The 14,617-nt window shown below is 58.0% G+C and overlaps 1 protein-coding gene and 1 long non-coding RNA gene across 5 annotated transcripts in view; one reads left to right on the top strand and one right to left on the bottom strand.

Annotated features, from left to right (window-relative positions):
• CROCC2 (ciliary rootlet coiled-coil, rootletin family member 2) overlaps positions 1 to 5,453 on the bottom strand; it is an 85,834-nt gene extending 80,381 nt beyond the window's left edge. The window contains exon 1 of one of the 2 annotated variants that reach the window (XM_038000604.2): positions 4,925 to 5,453. In XM_038000604.2, coding sequence (XP_037856532.2) covers positions 4,925 to 5,453 — 529 coding nt within the window. The remainder of the gene's footprint in view (positions 1 to 4,924) is intronic. The other variant, XM_038000605.2, reaches the window with a different exon arrangement.
• A 291-nt stretch (positions 5,454 to 5,744) lies between these two features.
• On the top strand, positions 5,745 to 13,093 carry LOC103218230 (uncharacterized). Of its 3 annotated transcripts, none has more exons than XR_491496.3 (4): positions 5,745 to 5,850; positions 7,670 to 7,762; positions 11,573 to 11,715; positions 12,769 to 13,093. It is a non-coding gene; the product is annotated as an uncharacterized lncRNA (long non-coding RNA). The 3 variants fall into 3 exon arrangements; XR_012094356.1 differs by having other exon boundaries at positions 8,666 to 11,715; XR_005241192.2 differs by lacking the exon at positions 11,573 to 11,715.
• Positions 13,094 to 14,617: the final 1,524 nt, after the last annotated feature.

Genomic DNA, 14,617 nt, shown 5'->3' with positions numbered 1-14,617 from the left:
GGGCCTCGAATGTTGTGTGGAGGATTGTGGGACGCGATCCTTGGACCACGGGGCTGGCAGGGGTTCCTGAGTGGGAGGATGGACCCCTGTCATTAGCACAGTGGCCCTGGCCGTGCCTGACAAGACCTGGATGTGGCCTGGGAGATTTGGAGACGGGCTGAGCGTCTGCCTCTGGCTTGCTTGTGACAGTGTGGGGCTCGGTGATAGGCACCATGGCCTGGCCACTTGGAAACCATCCACCACTCCTATCCTGTGGTGGGGACTCTAGACTTGGCCCTTGGGATCTCCTGAGTGATAAGCGTGTCTTTTGTTGGCCTAGGACGTGGCTGATGGCCAGGGCCCTGGAGAGCCGCAAAGTAGGGGCTGGTTACCAGAAAGACCAGGGCACGATTAGAGCATTGGTGCTTTCGGCCCCACACCCCGACATCTGGGGAGGGGAGAGGAGCTGTCTCTGGAGCCAATGATTAAATGAATGAACCATTTAATCATGAACCAACGGCCAAATGAACCAACGGCCAATGATTAAATGAATTTTGCCTACTTAATGAAGGTTCCATTAAAAACCCCAAACCACAGGGCTGGGCAGGCTGGGTTGCTGAATACAAGGCAGTGCTGTGGGTGGCTGGTGTACCCAGTGGCCTGGAGGCTCCGTCCCTGCCCCCTATACCTTGACCCGGGCACCTCTCCCTCTGGCTGGTCCTGAGTTGTGTCCTTTATAATTAACTGGTAATCAAATGGGAAAGTCACTTCCAGAGGTGAGCTGTTCCAGCAAATTATCAAGTTGAGCAGGGAGTTGTCAGAACCCCTAATTCATAGCCGGTCAGACAGAATATGGGAGGCCTAGGACTTGTGATTGGCATCTGAGGTGGGGCAGCTTTATGGGACCGAGTCCTTAAACTGTGGGTCTGTGCCAGGTCTGGATGGTTAGGGTCCAAACTGGATTGAACTGTAGGACGGCTAGCTGGTGTCCAGAGAGCTGGAGAATTGGCTGGTGTTAGGAGAAACCCACACATGTGGTGTGCAAAGTGGTGTGAGTAACAACAGTTTGGACAGATAAACCTTGCTTGGAGGGAAGTGCGTACATGAGAGAGGAAAAGAAGCAAGAAGGTAAGACAGTATGGTTACTGTGGAAGACGGCGTGATGGGTCCCCACAAAATTAAATGTAGACTCTCTGTGCGATCCAGGCATCCACTTCTGGGCATCTGCCCGAAAGAATTAAAAGTGGAGGCTCGAAGACATATTTGTACCCCGAGGTTCACAGCAAGCATTTTCACAACGGCCAACGGGCGGAAGCCATCCAGGCATCCATTCAGAGATGAACGAATAAACACAGTGTGGTCCCTTCATGAGCAGAACATTACTCAGCCTTAAAAAGGAAGGAAATGCTGGCACCTGCTACAACAGGGGTGGACCTCGAGGGTGTCATGCTCAGTGAAATAAACCAGCCACGAAGGGACAAATGCCATCTGATCCACTTAGACGAGGCTCCCAGAGTCACCAAGTTCATAGAGCCAGAGAGTAGGATGGCGGGGGCCGAGAGAGTGGGGAATGGGGCATGAACGTTGAGCGGGGACAGAGCCTCAGTTTGGGAAGATGAAAATTCTGGGGCTGCGTGTGGTGGCTTACACCTGTAATTCCAGCACTTCGGGAAGTCGAGGCGGGCACATTGCTTGAGGTCAGGAGTTCGAGACCCTCCTGGCTACCATGGTGAAACCTTGTCTCCACTGAAAATGCAAAAAATAACTGGGCATGGTGGTGTGTACCTGTAGTCCCAGCTACTGGAGAGGCTAAGGGCATGAGAATTGCTTGAAGATGGGAGGGCGGAGGTTGCAGCGAGCCGAGATCGCACCATTGCACTCCAGCCTGGGCGATAAACACAAGACTCTGTCTGAAAAAAAGGTCTGGACACGGATGGTGGTGACGGTTGCTCAACACTGCGGATGTGCTTAGTGCTGCAGAATTGTTCCTAAAAATGGTTAAAATGGTCAGTTTCATGTTATGTATACTTTCCCATAATTTAAAGAAAAAAAATTTATTTTTATTTTTAAAAAATTTTATTTTATTTTATTTTTTTGAGACAGAGTCTTGCTCTGTCTCCCAGGCTGGAGTACAGTGGCACAATCTCGGCTCACTGCCACCTCCACCTCCTGGGTTTAAGCGATTCTCCCGCCTCAGCCTCTTGAGTGTCTGGGATTACAGGTGCCCGTCTCCACGCCCGGCTATTTTCAGTAGAGATGGAGTTTCACCATGTTGGCCAGGCTGGTCTCAAACTCCTGACCTCAAGCGATCCGCCCGCCTTGGCCTCCCAAAGTACTGGGATTACAGGTGTGAGCCACTGCGCCCGGCCAGGAAAAAAGAAATTTTTTAAAAGGCTGAACAATCAATGAGTCAAGCACATATTTCCAGAAGTTAGATGAAGAACAAACCCAGATAAACTGAAAGCAAAGGAAGAATGGATATGTAGGTTAGTGAAACACAAGCTAAGAATGCTATGAGGAGGATCAGTACGCGGCTAGCATCAGAAACGAGAAAGGAGATGCCACTTCAGGACAGCCACTTCCTCCCCGCTGTGCCCAGGACTTGGGTTCCGGACCCAAGGCTGTCTGGAGTCCTGGGAAACCCCTGTCTCAAGACCCCCCAGCAAAGAGGGTCAGCTGGTTACCCCACAGATCCTGCAGACATCCGAAAGATAAGAGAAGATATTGTAAACAACTTTTGCCAATAAACTTGAAAATTTAGATGTAATGGACAATTTCCGAGAAAAGCAGCATGAATCAAAACTCAAGCCCAGAGAAACAGAGTCTGAGGAGCCCCCAGCTCTGAGGGAACTGGGCTTCCTGTACTGGGTTCCTCGTCCGGGAATCTGTGCACCGTGCTTCTCCACCAGCTGTGGGTCTGGATGCTGGAGATTCCGAGGAAGGGCACACCCCCCACCCCTCGAAGCAGTCACAGATACCTCCCAATTCATGTGTAATTTCAGGGGGCTTTGCATTCCGCATGTCCGACTTGCTCACCCCAGGGACAGAGGTTGAGAGTTTCCAAGCCTGCCCCCTTAAGTCCAGTTCCAGCTCTGGGGCGGGGGGCATTCTGGGGTGGGGGGTATTCTAGGGCGGGGGGCATTCTGGGGCAGGGGGCATTCTGGGGTGCTGTGCAGAGGTTGCTGGGGGGCTTCCAGAGGAGGGGAGAGCAGCTGGGGCCGGAGGAAGAGGATGTCAGAGGGGCTCCTCCCGACCTGGGAGCGTGTTCACCGTCTGTCCATAGCCACCACCCCTAGTCAGGGGGCAGGGTCCTGCATCCTCAAGTCACAGCCTTCTCCAGGCCCCGTGTTCTCCCAGGCTGTAGCTAGAGGGTGGAGGATCCCTACAGTTCTGCCGCCCATCTGGACAGCTGATCTGGGCATCTGGCGCCCGCCTGCTGCCTGCTCACTCTGGGGTAATGGCATCAAGATCTCAATCCCTACAGCGAAAATAACAGGTGTCAGGAGGGCGGGCAGAGCTGACCTCGCTGGGGCCTGTGTAGCCTCCAGATGAGTTTCCTGGGGACAGTGGGAACTTGGGGTCAGGCAAAGCATCCCTCAGCCACATTTGCACAGCGCTCATGCCCCTGCCTGGTGTCAGCACCGGCCTCAGACCAGCCGCTAACCACAGCAGCTCCCTCCAACCCTTAGGCTCGGCTTTCCTGACATCCGAGGGGATGAGCGTCCTCACAGGGCGGCGAGTGTCCTGTAAATGTAGTATGCTAGCTCTCCAGCCTGCATTCACCAGCCCTGCTCTCAGAACTCATGGAGCTGACACCCAGGCAGAGCTGGCCAAACTCCAGGTGGAGGAGGCAGAGGTCACCCCCAGGTGGAGGAGGTAGAGGTCAGAGGTCACTCCCAGGTGGAGGAGGTAGAGGTCAGAGGTCACCCCAGGTGGAGGAGGTAGAGGTCACCCCCAGGTGGAAGAGGTAGAGGTCAGAGGTCACCCCAGGTGGAGGAGGTGGAGGTGAGAGGTCACCCCCAGGTGGAGGAGATAGAGGTCACCCCATGGCATCTCTTTGTCTCGTTGCATCACCTAATTCAAATATCCTGCCTTGAGTCCTCGTGCGGCCCTGTGTGTGAGCAAACCCTGTGTCTACCCTGTCACTCAGTCACCTGCGCCAGCTGTGGCCATCTCTCCTTTCAGGTGACCTGTACTGTTTGGATAGGGCCGTGTCAGCCTGCCGTGGCGTAGTTTTGAGATGCTAAGAGCTGGGTTAACAAGCAACCGCGAGTAAGCCAGTTCGTCAGGGGTTCCCTGGAATCCCGAGGGGTCCGTTGGAGGTGGGGCCTGGCTGCAGGGGCCAGCAGCAGGTGATGGCAGTTCAGGGAGGAGGGATGTCTGAGGTGGGACCGCAGGCTGGGCTCTAGGTGGGCTCTGGGAAGTAGGGAGGCGAGGGGAGAGGGACACGGGACAATGCCCAGCCACTGTTTGCACACACCAGGTGCTATGAAGACAGAACCAGAACATCTGGAAGCCACAGCCTCCCACAAATGTACAGCAATGGGAACACTGCCCCAGGGAGGCCCCGCAGGCCCCCACACTTTGCCACGGGAGGGCAGTGAAAGAGGTCCCAGAATGTCAGTGCCGAGGGCTGCCGGCCTGTCCCCATCCCGGTGTGCAGCCTGCAAGCCCGTGGCTGCCAGGGACGCTGGCCACCTGAACGTCCACAGCCAGCAGCGGCCCAGAGCTCTCTCTCCCCAGGCTTTCTCTCCGGGCTGGAGGCTGCCGGTGTGTGCGTACAGGTGTGCCTGCTTGCATCCGTGACTGCCTGCACGCTCAGGGCGAACACGTGAGCAAGTGGAAAGTGCCCCGGGAACCAGGAAGGTCCCGCCTGGCCACCCCCTCTCTGTGCCATGTCCAACCTGCTCTCAGGAGGGAGAAGGGAAGCGACCTCCCCACTGACCTGGATCACGACGTCCAGCCCCAGTAGGGGCTTTTGGGAAGCATCCCCATTGCCGGGCTCGCTGGAGGCAGAGCTCATTGCAGCCCAGAACACAGGACCCCAGAGGCCGGGCTCTGCTCCCCGGCAAGTCTCCTCCAGCTGGCCAGGGTCTTCCTTGGTGCATGGGCCCCACACCTGTGTGGCACCTGGCTCTGCAGTCCTGCGACCCAAGCCTGGGCACCCAGCTGCCCTCGCCCTGTGGGTGAGACGGTATGGCCCGCTGAGCCCGTAGGCGTTGCTGTGGCAGTCGGGACGCTGAGAGCTGGGTTTCCCTGGAAACAGGAGTGCAGGACCCTGTTGCTATGGGGACAAAGGAACGCTGTTGGCTGGAAGCAGATGTCCCTGGCGACCTGGAGACGCCCTGGGTGAAACTGTCTACCTGAGCAACGGCACCTGGGAGGGGCTGGCCTTTTCCCCCAGACACCGCCCCCCGCATTCGCTCCAGGGGGAGCCGTGTGCTTGCTGGACACACAGCAGGCAGAGGCAGCATGTGGATCTCTGGTCTCCCTTGATCTGGACTCAAGAACTATGGCTTTTTAAAACCATTTGTCAAAGAATGTAGTGGTCGTCACAGGTGGTGGACTGAGGCCTGGGGAGGGACGCTGCCTGCCTGAGGGGCAAAGGAGCTCATCTTCCTGGCCTTGCACCTGTGGTCTGACTCCCACTAGAGCCCTTCAGAGTCATCTGCCCGTGGACCCACCCTTGTCCCAGGAAGCTGCACCGTTTCCCACCCTCTGGAACCGGAAAGGACCGCCAGCCACCCTGTCCGGAGGAGAGCAGGCCCTGGTCAGCATGCGTGGAAGAGGATCTGCAGAGCTTGCCCACAGCTTCCCACCCCAGAGGCTGCCAGGAACTGTCGGGATGCCAGGGCAGGCAGCTTCCCATAGGTGAGGCAATGAGAGGGAAGCAGGGCCATGTCTGCCACCTCCAGGCCGGCTGTCCCTGCAGACACAGAGCTCTGTGGCTCTGAGCCTGGGCCTCCCGGGGTCTCAGATGAAGTCAGGTGCCTGGCAGGCAGCCATGCCAGTGTTTCGGCCCCATTCCACTCCCTCTGGGGCTCCTCATTCTGAGCTGGGACCTCCTTGAGCTGATGCTGGCAGGGGTCCCTCTGGGGAAGGGACAGCCACAGAGGTGGGCAGAGGACTCTGAACAGGGCAGCCTTTCACGCGAGGGCAGCCACTCCTGCTGCAGGGCCCACCTCTGCCGAGAGAGGGCTAAGGGCCCAGGCTACCTCCTCAGAGGCGAAATTCAAGAAGCAGAGGCACCTGTACTCTAAAGGAGCCCTCCCAGAGAAACGCCTGTGCTCTGTTCACCCCCACTCCTGAGGACAACCTCCAGGGTGGCCCTGCAGGGACAGGCCAGGCTCTCTGGCCAAACACGGCCCCATGGGCATCCGGGCTGGGCTTCACTGGACAGTCCCTGGGGGGCCAGGGGCCTGGTCAGTCCCTCTGAGCCTCGTGCTTCTGGCCCAAGAATGACCTCTGGCTCCAGGTCCAGACCCAGGACACCCACTCCATGGGCTGGGCCCCTCCCTGAGCAGCCTCCAGATCCCCCAGGCACCCAAGACTGCCTGTCGCCCACCCTCAGAGTCCTGGGAGGCCCTGTGGCCGTGGAGAATCCTGCCCTCGATGCTTCAGCCTGAGGTGGGAGGGGCAGCATTTCCTGCTGGGGCTCCGCTGAACTCCCCTGAGGTGGGTCGGGGCTTAGAGGGTGTGGCCCTGGCCTCTGGTCAGAGTTCCTGCTGGGGGCAGGGTGGGTGGAGTGGGGAAGGGGCATCTGAGTGGACTTGTGGACGGTGGGGAGTGGCGAGGAGGCTGGGAGGCTGGTGTGATTTCCCATGAGGGCCTCTTGGATAGGTGGAGATAAGACCTCACACGCCAGAAGCAAGTCCTGTGTCAGTCCTGACACAGATGCCCATGTTCAAGGGGAGGCTGGTGGTCTGAATGGGGGTGTTGGAGGGACACCTTGACCTGAAGCCGTACATCCAGGCCAAAGGTGACGTGCGCTGGGCCCAGCCAGGTGGAGGCACCCTGTGTGGCCTCTGCAGGTGACAGCTCTCAGGAGGGCTGGTGGCAGGGGCTCCCACCTGTGTTTAATTTTTTTTTTTTTTTTTTTTGAGACGGAGTCTCGCTCTGTCGCCCAGGCTGGAGTGCAGTGGCCGGATCTCGGCTCACTGCAAGCTCCGCCTCGCGGGTTCACGCCATTCTCCTGCCTCAGCCTCCCGAGTAGCTGGGACTACAGGCGCCCGCCACCTCGCCCGGCTAGTTTTTTGTATTTTTTTAGTAGAGACGGGGTTTCACCGGGTTAGCCAGGATGGTGTCGATCTCCTGACCTCGTGATCCGCCCGTCTCGGCCTCCCAAAGTGCTGGGATTACAGGCTTGAGCCACCGCGCCCGGCCTAATTTTTTATTTATATATATATATATATATTTATTTATTTATTTATTTATTATTTATTTTTGAGATGGAGTCTTGCTCTGTCGCCCAGACTGGAGTGCAGTGGCACGATTTCGACTCACTGCAACCTCCGCCCCCCAGGTTCAAGTGATTCTCGTGCCTCAGCTTCCTGAGTAGCTGGGATTACTGGCACGTGCTACCACACCCGGCTAATTTTTGTGTTTTTAGTAGAGATGGGGTTTCACCATGTTGACCAGGCTGGTCTTGAACTCCTGACCTCAAGCGATCCTCCCCTCTTGGCCTCTCAAGGTGCTGGATTACAGGCATGAACCACTGCACCCGCCCCGCCTGCGTTTTAGAAAATTCCTTCTGGCTGTGGAGTTGCCCTGGACAAGACCAAAGGTGAGGATGGGATTTTCTGGGTCCAAGTGGGCATCGCCTGGGGCCTCTGTGCCATCTGGGGTGGGCATGGCCACCTGCAGTTCAACCTCCCCCTGCCCACGGCAGCTCCAAGTCCATGATTTTCGCAGATGACCTCCCGCGCCTCTTCCTCAGGCACTGGAGGGTTTGCCCAGGGAAGAGGGATTTCCTGGGAGAGTCCTGGTGAGCCATGAAGGTTGGTCCCTCCTCTTGGTGGGGCCCCGACCCAAGGCAGGCCCTCCTCGCCACCCACCTCCTCTTAGCCTTGGGGTCCTGGCTGCTCCACCGGACACACCCTTGTTTCTTTGCTGCCCAATGTCCCCCTTAACCCTGCCCCTCTGTGGCTGTGCAGGAAAGCCCACGCCTGCTGGCCGTGGTCCCGATTCCCCCCAGGACACCTTTCCAGGACACGAGGGCTGGCCCAGCCCCGTGCACGCCTCCCAAGGCCTCGCTGCCGGGCGTCCATCATGGGGCTTCCAGACCAGGGCCATGGCTGGACTAGGAGAACCCACAGGGCAGGCCTTGGCCGGAGGCTGGCTGGGCCCCCAGGGAACGTCCTGGGACAGTGGAGGATGGGATAGAGGGTCCTCCCCGGGGGCAGGCGCTCTGTGGGCTGGGTTCTCAGGGAGGGTGGGGCTCAGGGGGCCCTGCCCAGTCCTGACCCACAGCCTGATGGGGGCTGAGCCCTTGTTCTCTGGACCTCATGCCTCCCTCCCCGGGACTGAGGAAAGTACTCGGTACCCATGGCCATTCTGGATGTGGTCCTCCTCATCCTCCCTGACCTGCCTGGCTTTCGGAGGCTGAGGAAGAACCCTCCTGGGCTCAGAGAAACACTTGTCTGTAGATAAATCATCGCTGGGTTTTGTCATTGTTCCCTTGAAACAGGAAACCTCGCTGGGGTTACAGCCTTATCTCCGTGGGGACAGTCCCCGATCCTGGCTATGCTGGGCCCACGTGGGGACACAGGAACAGATGGCAAGCAGGCACACACACACTGGCTGCCGGGCACCCACAGCCGGCCACGGGTGTCTTTTGCTGTCTAGCACCAGCGGGGGATGTGCCTCGGACAGAACCCAAAGAGGCTGTGACCCAGGTCGGCCCCAGGGAGCCATGGAGCCGCTCCTCTCAAGCAGTCACTGGCTGTCCTCTCAGACAGTCCGCTCTGCCAGGTGTGGACTTGGCTCTGGCCCTGGGGGGTGCAGAGTCACCAAATGAGCTGAGACAGTGACGGAAGGCTGGAAAGATTCCAGTGTGATTACGGCAGGACAGGCAGCCCTGGAGGCTGTGAGGCTGGGACACAGGGCGCCACATTCTGGCCACCGCCCACCTGCTCCGCCGAGCTGCCCTGCACATGAACTTTCTTCAGAGGGCATGGGAGTGCCACCCCGTCCTGCACACAGCAGCGGAGTGGCACCATCTCATCCCCACCTGTCGGGGGTGGACAGGAGGCCAGCTGAGGGCAGGGGTGGTGGCTGGCGAGGCAGGTGGTCTGATGCAGGAGAACAAGGCATTTGGTGTGATTGTCAAGGTGTCGTCCACTCTCCTGAGAGGGAGGCCAGCTGGACACATGTACTGGGTTTTAGGGGGGATCCAGACGGTTGTGGGGGCAGGCAGGTCCTGAGAGGTTCTGTGGGGTGGGAGAGAAGACCTTGCCCTTCACCCAGCCTGTGTTTACCCACTTGAGGGGTTGCCGGTGGATGCCGCCATGGGCAGGCCCTGCGGGACCTGGGTCCTGGGAGAGGCTGCAGGGCTGGCTGGGGACCCTGCCCTCTGTTGCTTTCTGTCAGCGTGGCAAAGGCTGAATGCCACAGCACAGTGAAGAAAAGTGCCTGGGGTGGGGGCTCTTGCCTGGGGACCGGAGGAGGCTTGGGGCTACCGCCCTGCCCACAGATCCAAAAGTAAGAGCCCAAGCCATAAAGAGCTTAGAAGAAAACGTAGGGAAAAGCTTCATGACACAGGATTTGGCAGTGATTTCTTGGATATGGCATCAAATGCACAGACAATCAAAGAAAAAAAAATAGATAAATTGAACTGCATCAGAATTTAAAACTTGTGCATCGAAGGACGCTATGGAGAAAGTGAAAACCCACAGAATGGGAGAAAATATTTACCAGTCTTATATCTGATAAAGGATTAGTATTCAGAATGTATAACGAATTCTGGCAGGTGCGGTGGCTCACACCTGTAATCCCAGCACTTTGGGAGGCTGAGGCAGGTGGGTCACCTGAGGTCAGGAGTTTGAGACCAGCCTGGCCAACATGGCGAAACCCCGTCTCTACTAAAAAAGTACAAAAAAATTGACTGGGCATGGTGGTACATGCCTGTCATCCCAGCTACGCAGGAGGCTGAGGCATGAGAATTGCTTGAACCCGGGAGGCGGAAGTTACAGTGAACCGAATGGCACCACTGTACTCCAGCCTGAGTGACAGGGAAACTGTCCCCCCCAAAAAAAGAATTCCTACAACCCAACAACAAGAAAACAATGAAAAATGAGCAAAAGACCTGAACAGACATTTCTCCAAGGTCAATAGGCACGTGAAAGACACTCAGAGTCACCTCATGCAAGAAACGCAAATCCAAACCACAGCACGTCAGCACTTCACAGCCCCTGGGATAGCTCTTACCGAGAAAGCGGAGGATGAGTGCTGGGGAGGACATGGAGAAGCCAGGGATCTTGTGCACTGCGGTGGGAATGGGGTGACAGATCCTCACAAAATTAAACAGAGTTCCCATGTGATCCAGGAACCCACTTCTGGGCATATACTCCAAGGAACTGAAAGCAGAGACTCAAAGAGATGTTTGTACCCCTGTGTTCACAGCAGCATCTGCACTGTAGTTGATGGGGGAAGGAGCCCAGGTGTCTGTTCACAGATGACTGGATACACAAAATGGGGTCCATCCCCACCGTGGAATATTACTCCGCCTTTAAAAGGAAGGAAATTCTCACACATGCCACAATCTGGAAGCCCCCGAGGACATAATGCCAAGTGAAATAAGTGAGTGCTAAGGCCAACGCTTACCTGAGGTCCCAGGAGCGCTGCAAGCCCTAGAAACGGAAGGTAGAATGGTGAGAGTCAGGGGATGGGGAGGGGCAGGAGTCAGTGTGGGATGGGGACAGGATCTCAGCTTGGAAGATGAGACGAGCTCTGGAGACTGACGGTGACAATGGCCACACCACAATGTGAACGTTCTTTTTTTGTTTTTTGTTTTTTGTTTTTGAGACGGAGTCTCGCTCTGTCGCCCAGGCTGGAGTGCAGTGGCCGGATCTCAGCTCACTGCAAGCTCCACCTCCCGGGTTTACGCCATTCTCCTGCCTCAGCCTCCCGAGTAGCTGGGACTACAGGCGCCCGCCACCTCACCCGGCTAGTTTTTTGTACTTTTAGTAGAGACGGGGTTTCACCGTGTTAGCCAGGATGGTCTCGATCTCCTGACCTCGTGATCCGCCCGTCTCGGCCTCCCAAAGTGCTGGGATTACAGGCTTGAGCCACCGCGCCTGGCCAACGTGAACGTTCTTAACGGCGCTGAGCTGCACACTTACAGGCGGTTAAGATGGTAAAAGTTATGTTTATTTACCAAAACGTAAAAAACTAAAACTCCAAACAGCAAGCAAAACAAAACCCACGGTGGCCAGCACCTGGAAAGACCTAGAGGATCCCCCACCTGGGTGCGCGTTCCAGGGGAGCTGGGGGCTGGAGCCCTGGGCAGACGGAGCTGGTGGCCCCGTGTGCCCAGGTGGGTGATCTCTATGCCCCCCAGGCCTGAGAGAACACCCCCTTCCCCTCTGTCACACAGCTCTCCACCCATCCCGTGTCGTCGAGCTTCCCTCTTCCCGGGGCCTCTGCCCACCCTGTCCTGGGCTGAGCCTGCCTCCAGCTTCCTTCCTCCCTCAGAAAAATGAGTCTGCTCTAACATCTGCTCCCCACTGGCTTTTCCAGGTGAGGGATTAGCCCACCCTCAGCCCCAGGTAGCTCCTCAGGGTGGTCCAAAGTAGCCCCCGGCCCATGACCCACAGGTGCATCTCCCCACCCACCCACCCCACCACACAGCTGACTGCTCCCCAGCTGAGCACACCCCAGCTCTCTCTGTCCACCTGGGGCTTAACTGGCCATCACCTCCTTCCTCCCCCAGCCCCTGCTCCCCTGCGTGTAGGAGCCACAGGGCAGGGCAGGCTGTGTGTGTGCACCAGAGCTCCCTGAGGCGTGGGCTTCCTGCCTGCTACCCACTGCACTCCCACCGCACAGCGTCCACACCCTCCCTCTGCCCCAGAGGAGGGAGGACAGCATGGGGGGATGCCTGCAGATACCTCCTTCTCTGAGAAGCAGACTGCGGGCCGCGGTGGTGGGAAGGACAGCCTGTGGGCCAAGGGTGGAGGAAGGGTGAGGACTTAATTCCTGGGCTCTGCAAAAATGTTTCTGTCCTGTAACCTGGTGGAGGAGGCCTTCAAGAAATTGTCAGGGACTGAGAAGGCTTCACACCCTCAGGGGCTCTTTGCACCGGGTGCCGTGGGTGCTGTGGGCTGAGGCACAGTCTGCAGTCCACTAACAGGGATGGTGAGTGACTCAGATGAGCCTGGGCCTGAGCGGGCAGCTGCTTAGATGCACCAGGGGACTGCAAGGGCAGGAAGAGGGTGAGGAGGGTGAGGGACGGCTGAGTGAGAAGGGGCGTGTGTGGGGGCAGGCGGTCTCTTCCTGTGGTCTCCACTGGGAAAACACTGTCCTGAGTGAAGCCAGGCAGGGCGCTGGCCACCGTCATGTCGGGTGGGGCGGGATTTCCTCCTCCTCCCGGGGCCTCGCCTCCCTTCTCTGCAAGCCTTTGCCACTTTGGGGTTGTCATTCCTACCCAGTCTTTCCCTGGGCCAGGCAGGGGTTCCAGGGGAGCCCCAGGCAGGTGGGGGATTGTCCGGAGCTGCGCGCCCCGGCCATAGCAAGTAATTATTGACGATTAAACGCCTGAGCTCTATTCATTTCCACCTCTCACCTCCTTCCCAGATTTGTCTTTTTCCCTGTATTAAATACCTCGCACAAGATGGCGCGCTTCCTGCTTCTTCTTCACCCATCTTTCCCGTGCGCGCGAAAATTGTTACTTCGTAGCAAAATGGTTACTTCCTAGCGCAGGCGCAACATGACGACCCACCGTTGAAACCAAAACCTGCCTGGCCGCGCCCTCTGAAATGAGATCATTTCCGCCTTGGCCCAACCCCTTCCTCTCCAAGTGTATATAAGGCACTGCATTACTGCCATTAAACGAGACTTGATCAGAGCACTGTCTTGTCTCCATTTCTCGTGTCTCTTGTTCCCCAAATTCCCACTCCCTCCTCCAGGGCCTGCTTCGACGATCCCGCGGGCCGGGATAGGGGATCCCTGGAGAAGTGAGGTCTGCCGAACCTTCCCAAGGCCTGAGCATCGCGTGGGTCCTGCCATGAAATCCCAGCTGGAGCCACCTGGGATTCCACGGGGCATGCTCCTGGCAGCTGCCGCCTCCTCCGGCCTCGTCCTTTCCTCCAATCGGTTTCACTCCATGACTTGGGCTCCCCAATCCCAGGGAACAAGCACAGCACGGCTCAGCCCAGGGCCACACGGGGTGCCCTGCTGGGGCTGGGCTGGCTTCGGCAGGACTTGCTTCTCCCGGAAGTTATTTTCAATTTGCCAGCTCCTTCCTCACCTCCCTGGGGGTGACCACGGACACCTGCCTTCCCCAGGACAGGCTGGCTACTCCCATTCCCTAAAGCGGCCCAGCCCCTGCGCTTCCTCAGAACTTTCACCTTGAGTACCTGCCCATCCCACGGGGGACTCGAGCTGAAGCCCAGAGTGGCTCTTGGTGTTGTCCTGCCCCACTAGGTGGGGGCTGCAGAGGCCAGAGCAGGACGGGAAGCCCTGACCTTCTCAGCATGGGTGTTGCTGACAGCAGCTACGGCCCTGACCTTCTCAGCATGGGCGGTGCGTCAGAGGCAACGGTCCCTTCTTTGCTTTGCTCCTCCCAGCAGGGGTTCACCCCTACTGCTCAGAGCTGCTCTGACGGGGGCTTCCAGGTTTAGCAGTGGAAATACAGGGATCTCTGTTACATTCCAACTCCAGATCAACAACAATAAATGTTTGTGTGCCATGCAAGTTAGATTTGAACTTCAGATTAATCCTAACAACTGGGCATCCTGCATTTTATTCGCCACGCTGATGCAGAGTTAGGCAGGGGCCAGGTGTCTGGTCTGGGAGTAGAGGAGGCCGCAGGGTCCAGGCGTGTGGTCTGGGAGTCGGGGAGGCTGCAGGGGCTGGGCGTGTGCTCTGGGAGTAGAGGAGGCCGCAGGGTCCAGGCGTGTGGTCTGGGAATAGAGGAGGCTGCAGGGTCCGGGCGTGTGCTCTGGGAGTAGAGGAGGCCGCAGACGTCGGGCGTGTGGTCTAGGAGTAGAGGAGGCCGCAGGGGCCAGGGTGTGGTCTGGGAGTAGAGGAGGCCGCAGGGGCCGGGCGTGTGGTCTGGGAATAGAGGAGGCTGCAGACGCCGGGCGTGTGCTCTGGGTGTAGAGGAGGCTGCAGACGCCGGGCGTGTGCTCTGGGTGTAGAGGAGGCCGCAGGGGCCGGGCCTGTGCTCTGGGAGTCAGGGAGGCCGCAGGGGCCGGGCACGTGGTCTGGGAGTCAGGACGAGGGTTTGTGCCGCGTGGTGAGCATCGCCGCTTTATCCTGAAGCCCAGACGGGCCATGTCAGTGCGGAAACTGCTTCCCCACAGAGGTGTCTGCATAAAGGGCGTCTGGTCTCTGGACGGATGGATTCTGTCTGAGAGCCGGTCTCCTGTGGATTCTTCACTGTCCATTGAGGACCTGGAGCCCAGGCGGGGCAGCGACTTGC

The sequence above is a fragment of the Chlorocebus sabaeus genome, chromosome 10 (genome assembly GCF_047675955.1).
Source record: "Chlorocebus sabaeus isolate Y175 chromosome 10, mChlSab1.0.hap1, whole genome shotgun sequence".
Taxonomy (NCBI): domain Eukaryota; kingdom Metazoa; phylum Chordata; class Mammalia; order Primates; family Cercopithecidae; genus Chlorocebus; species Chlorocebus sabaeus.
This window is presented reverse-complemented; position numbering and strand designations above follow the sequence as displayed.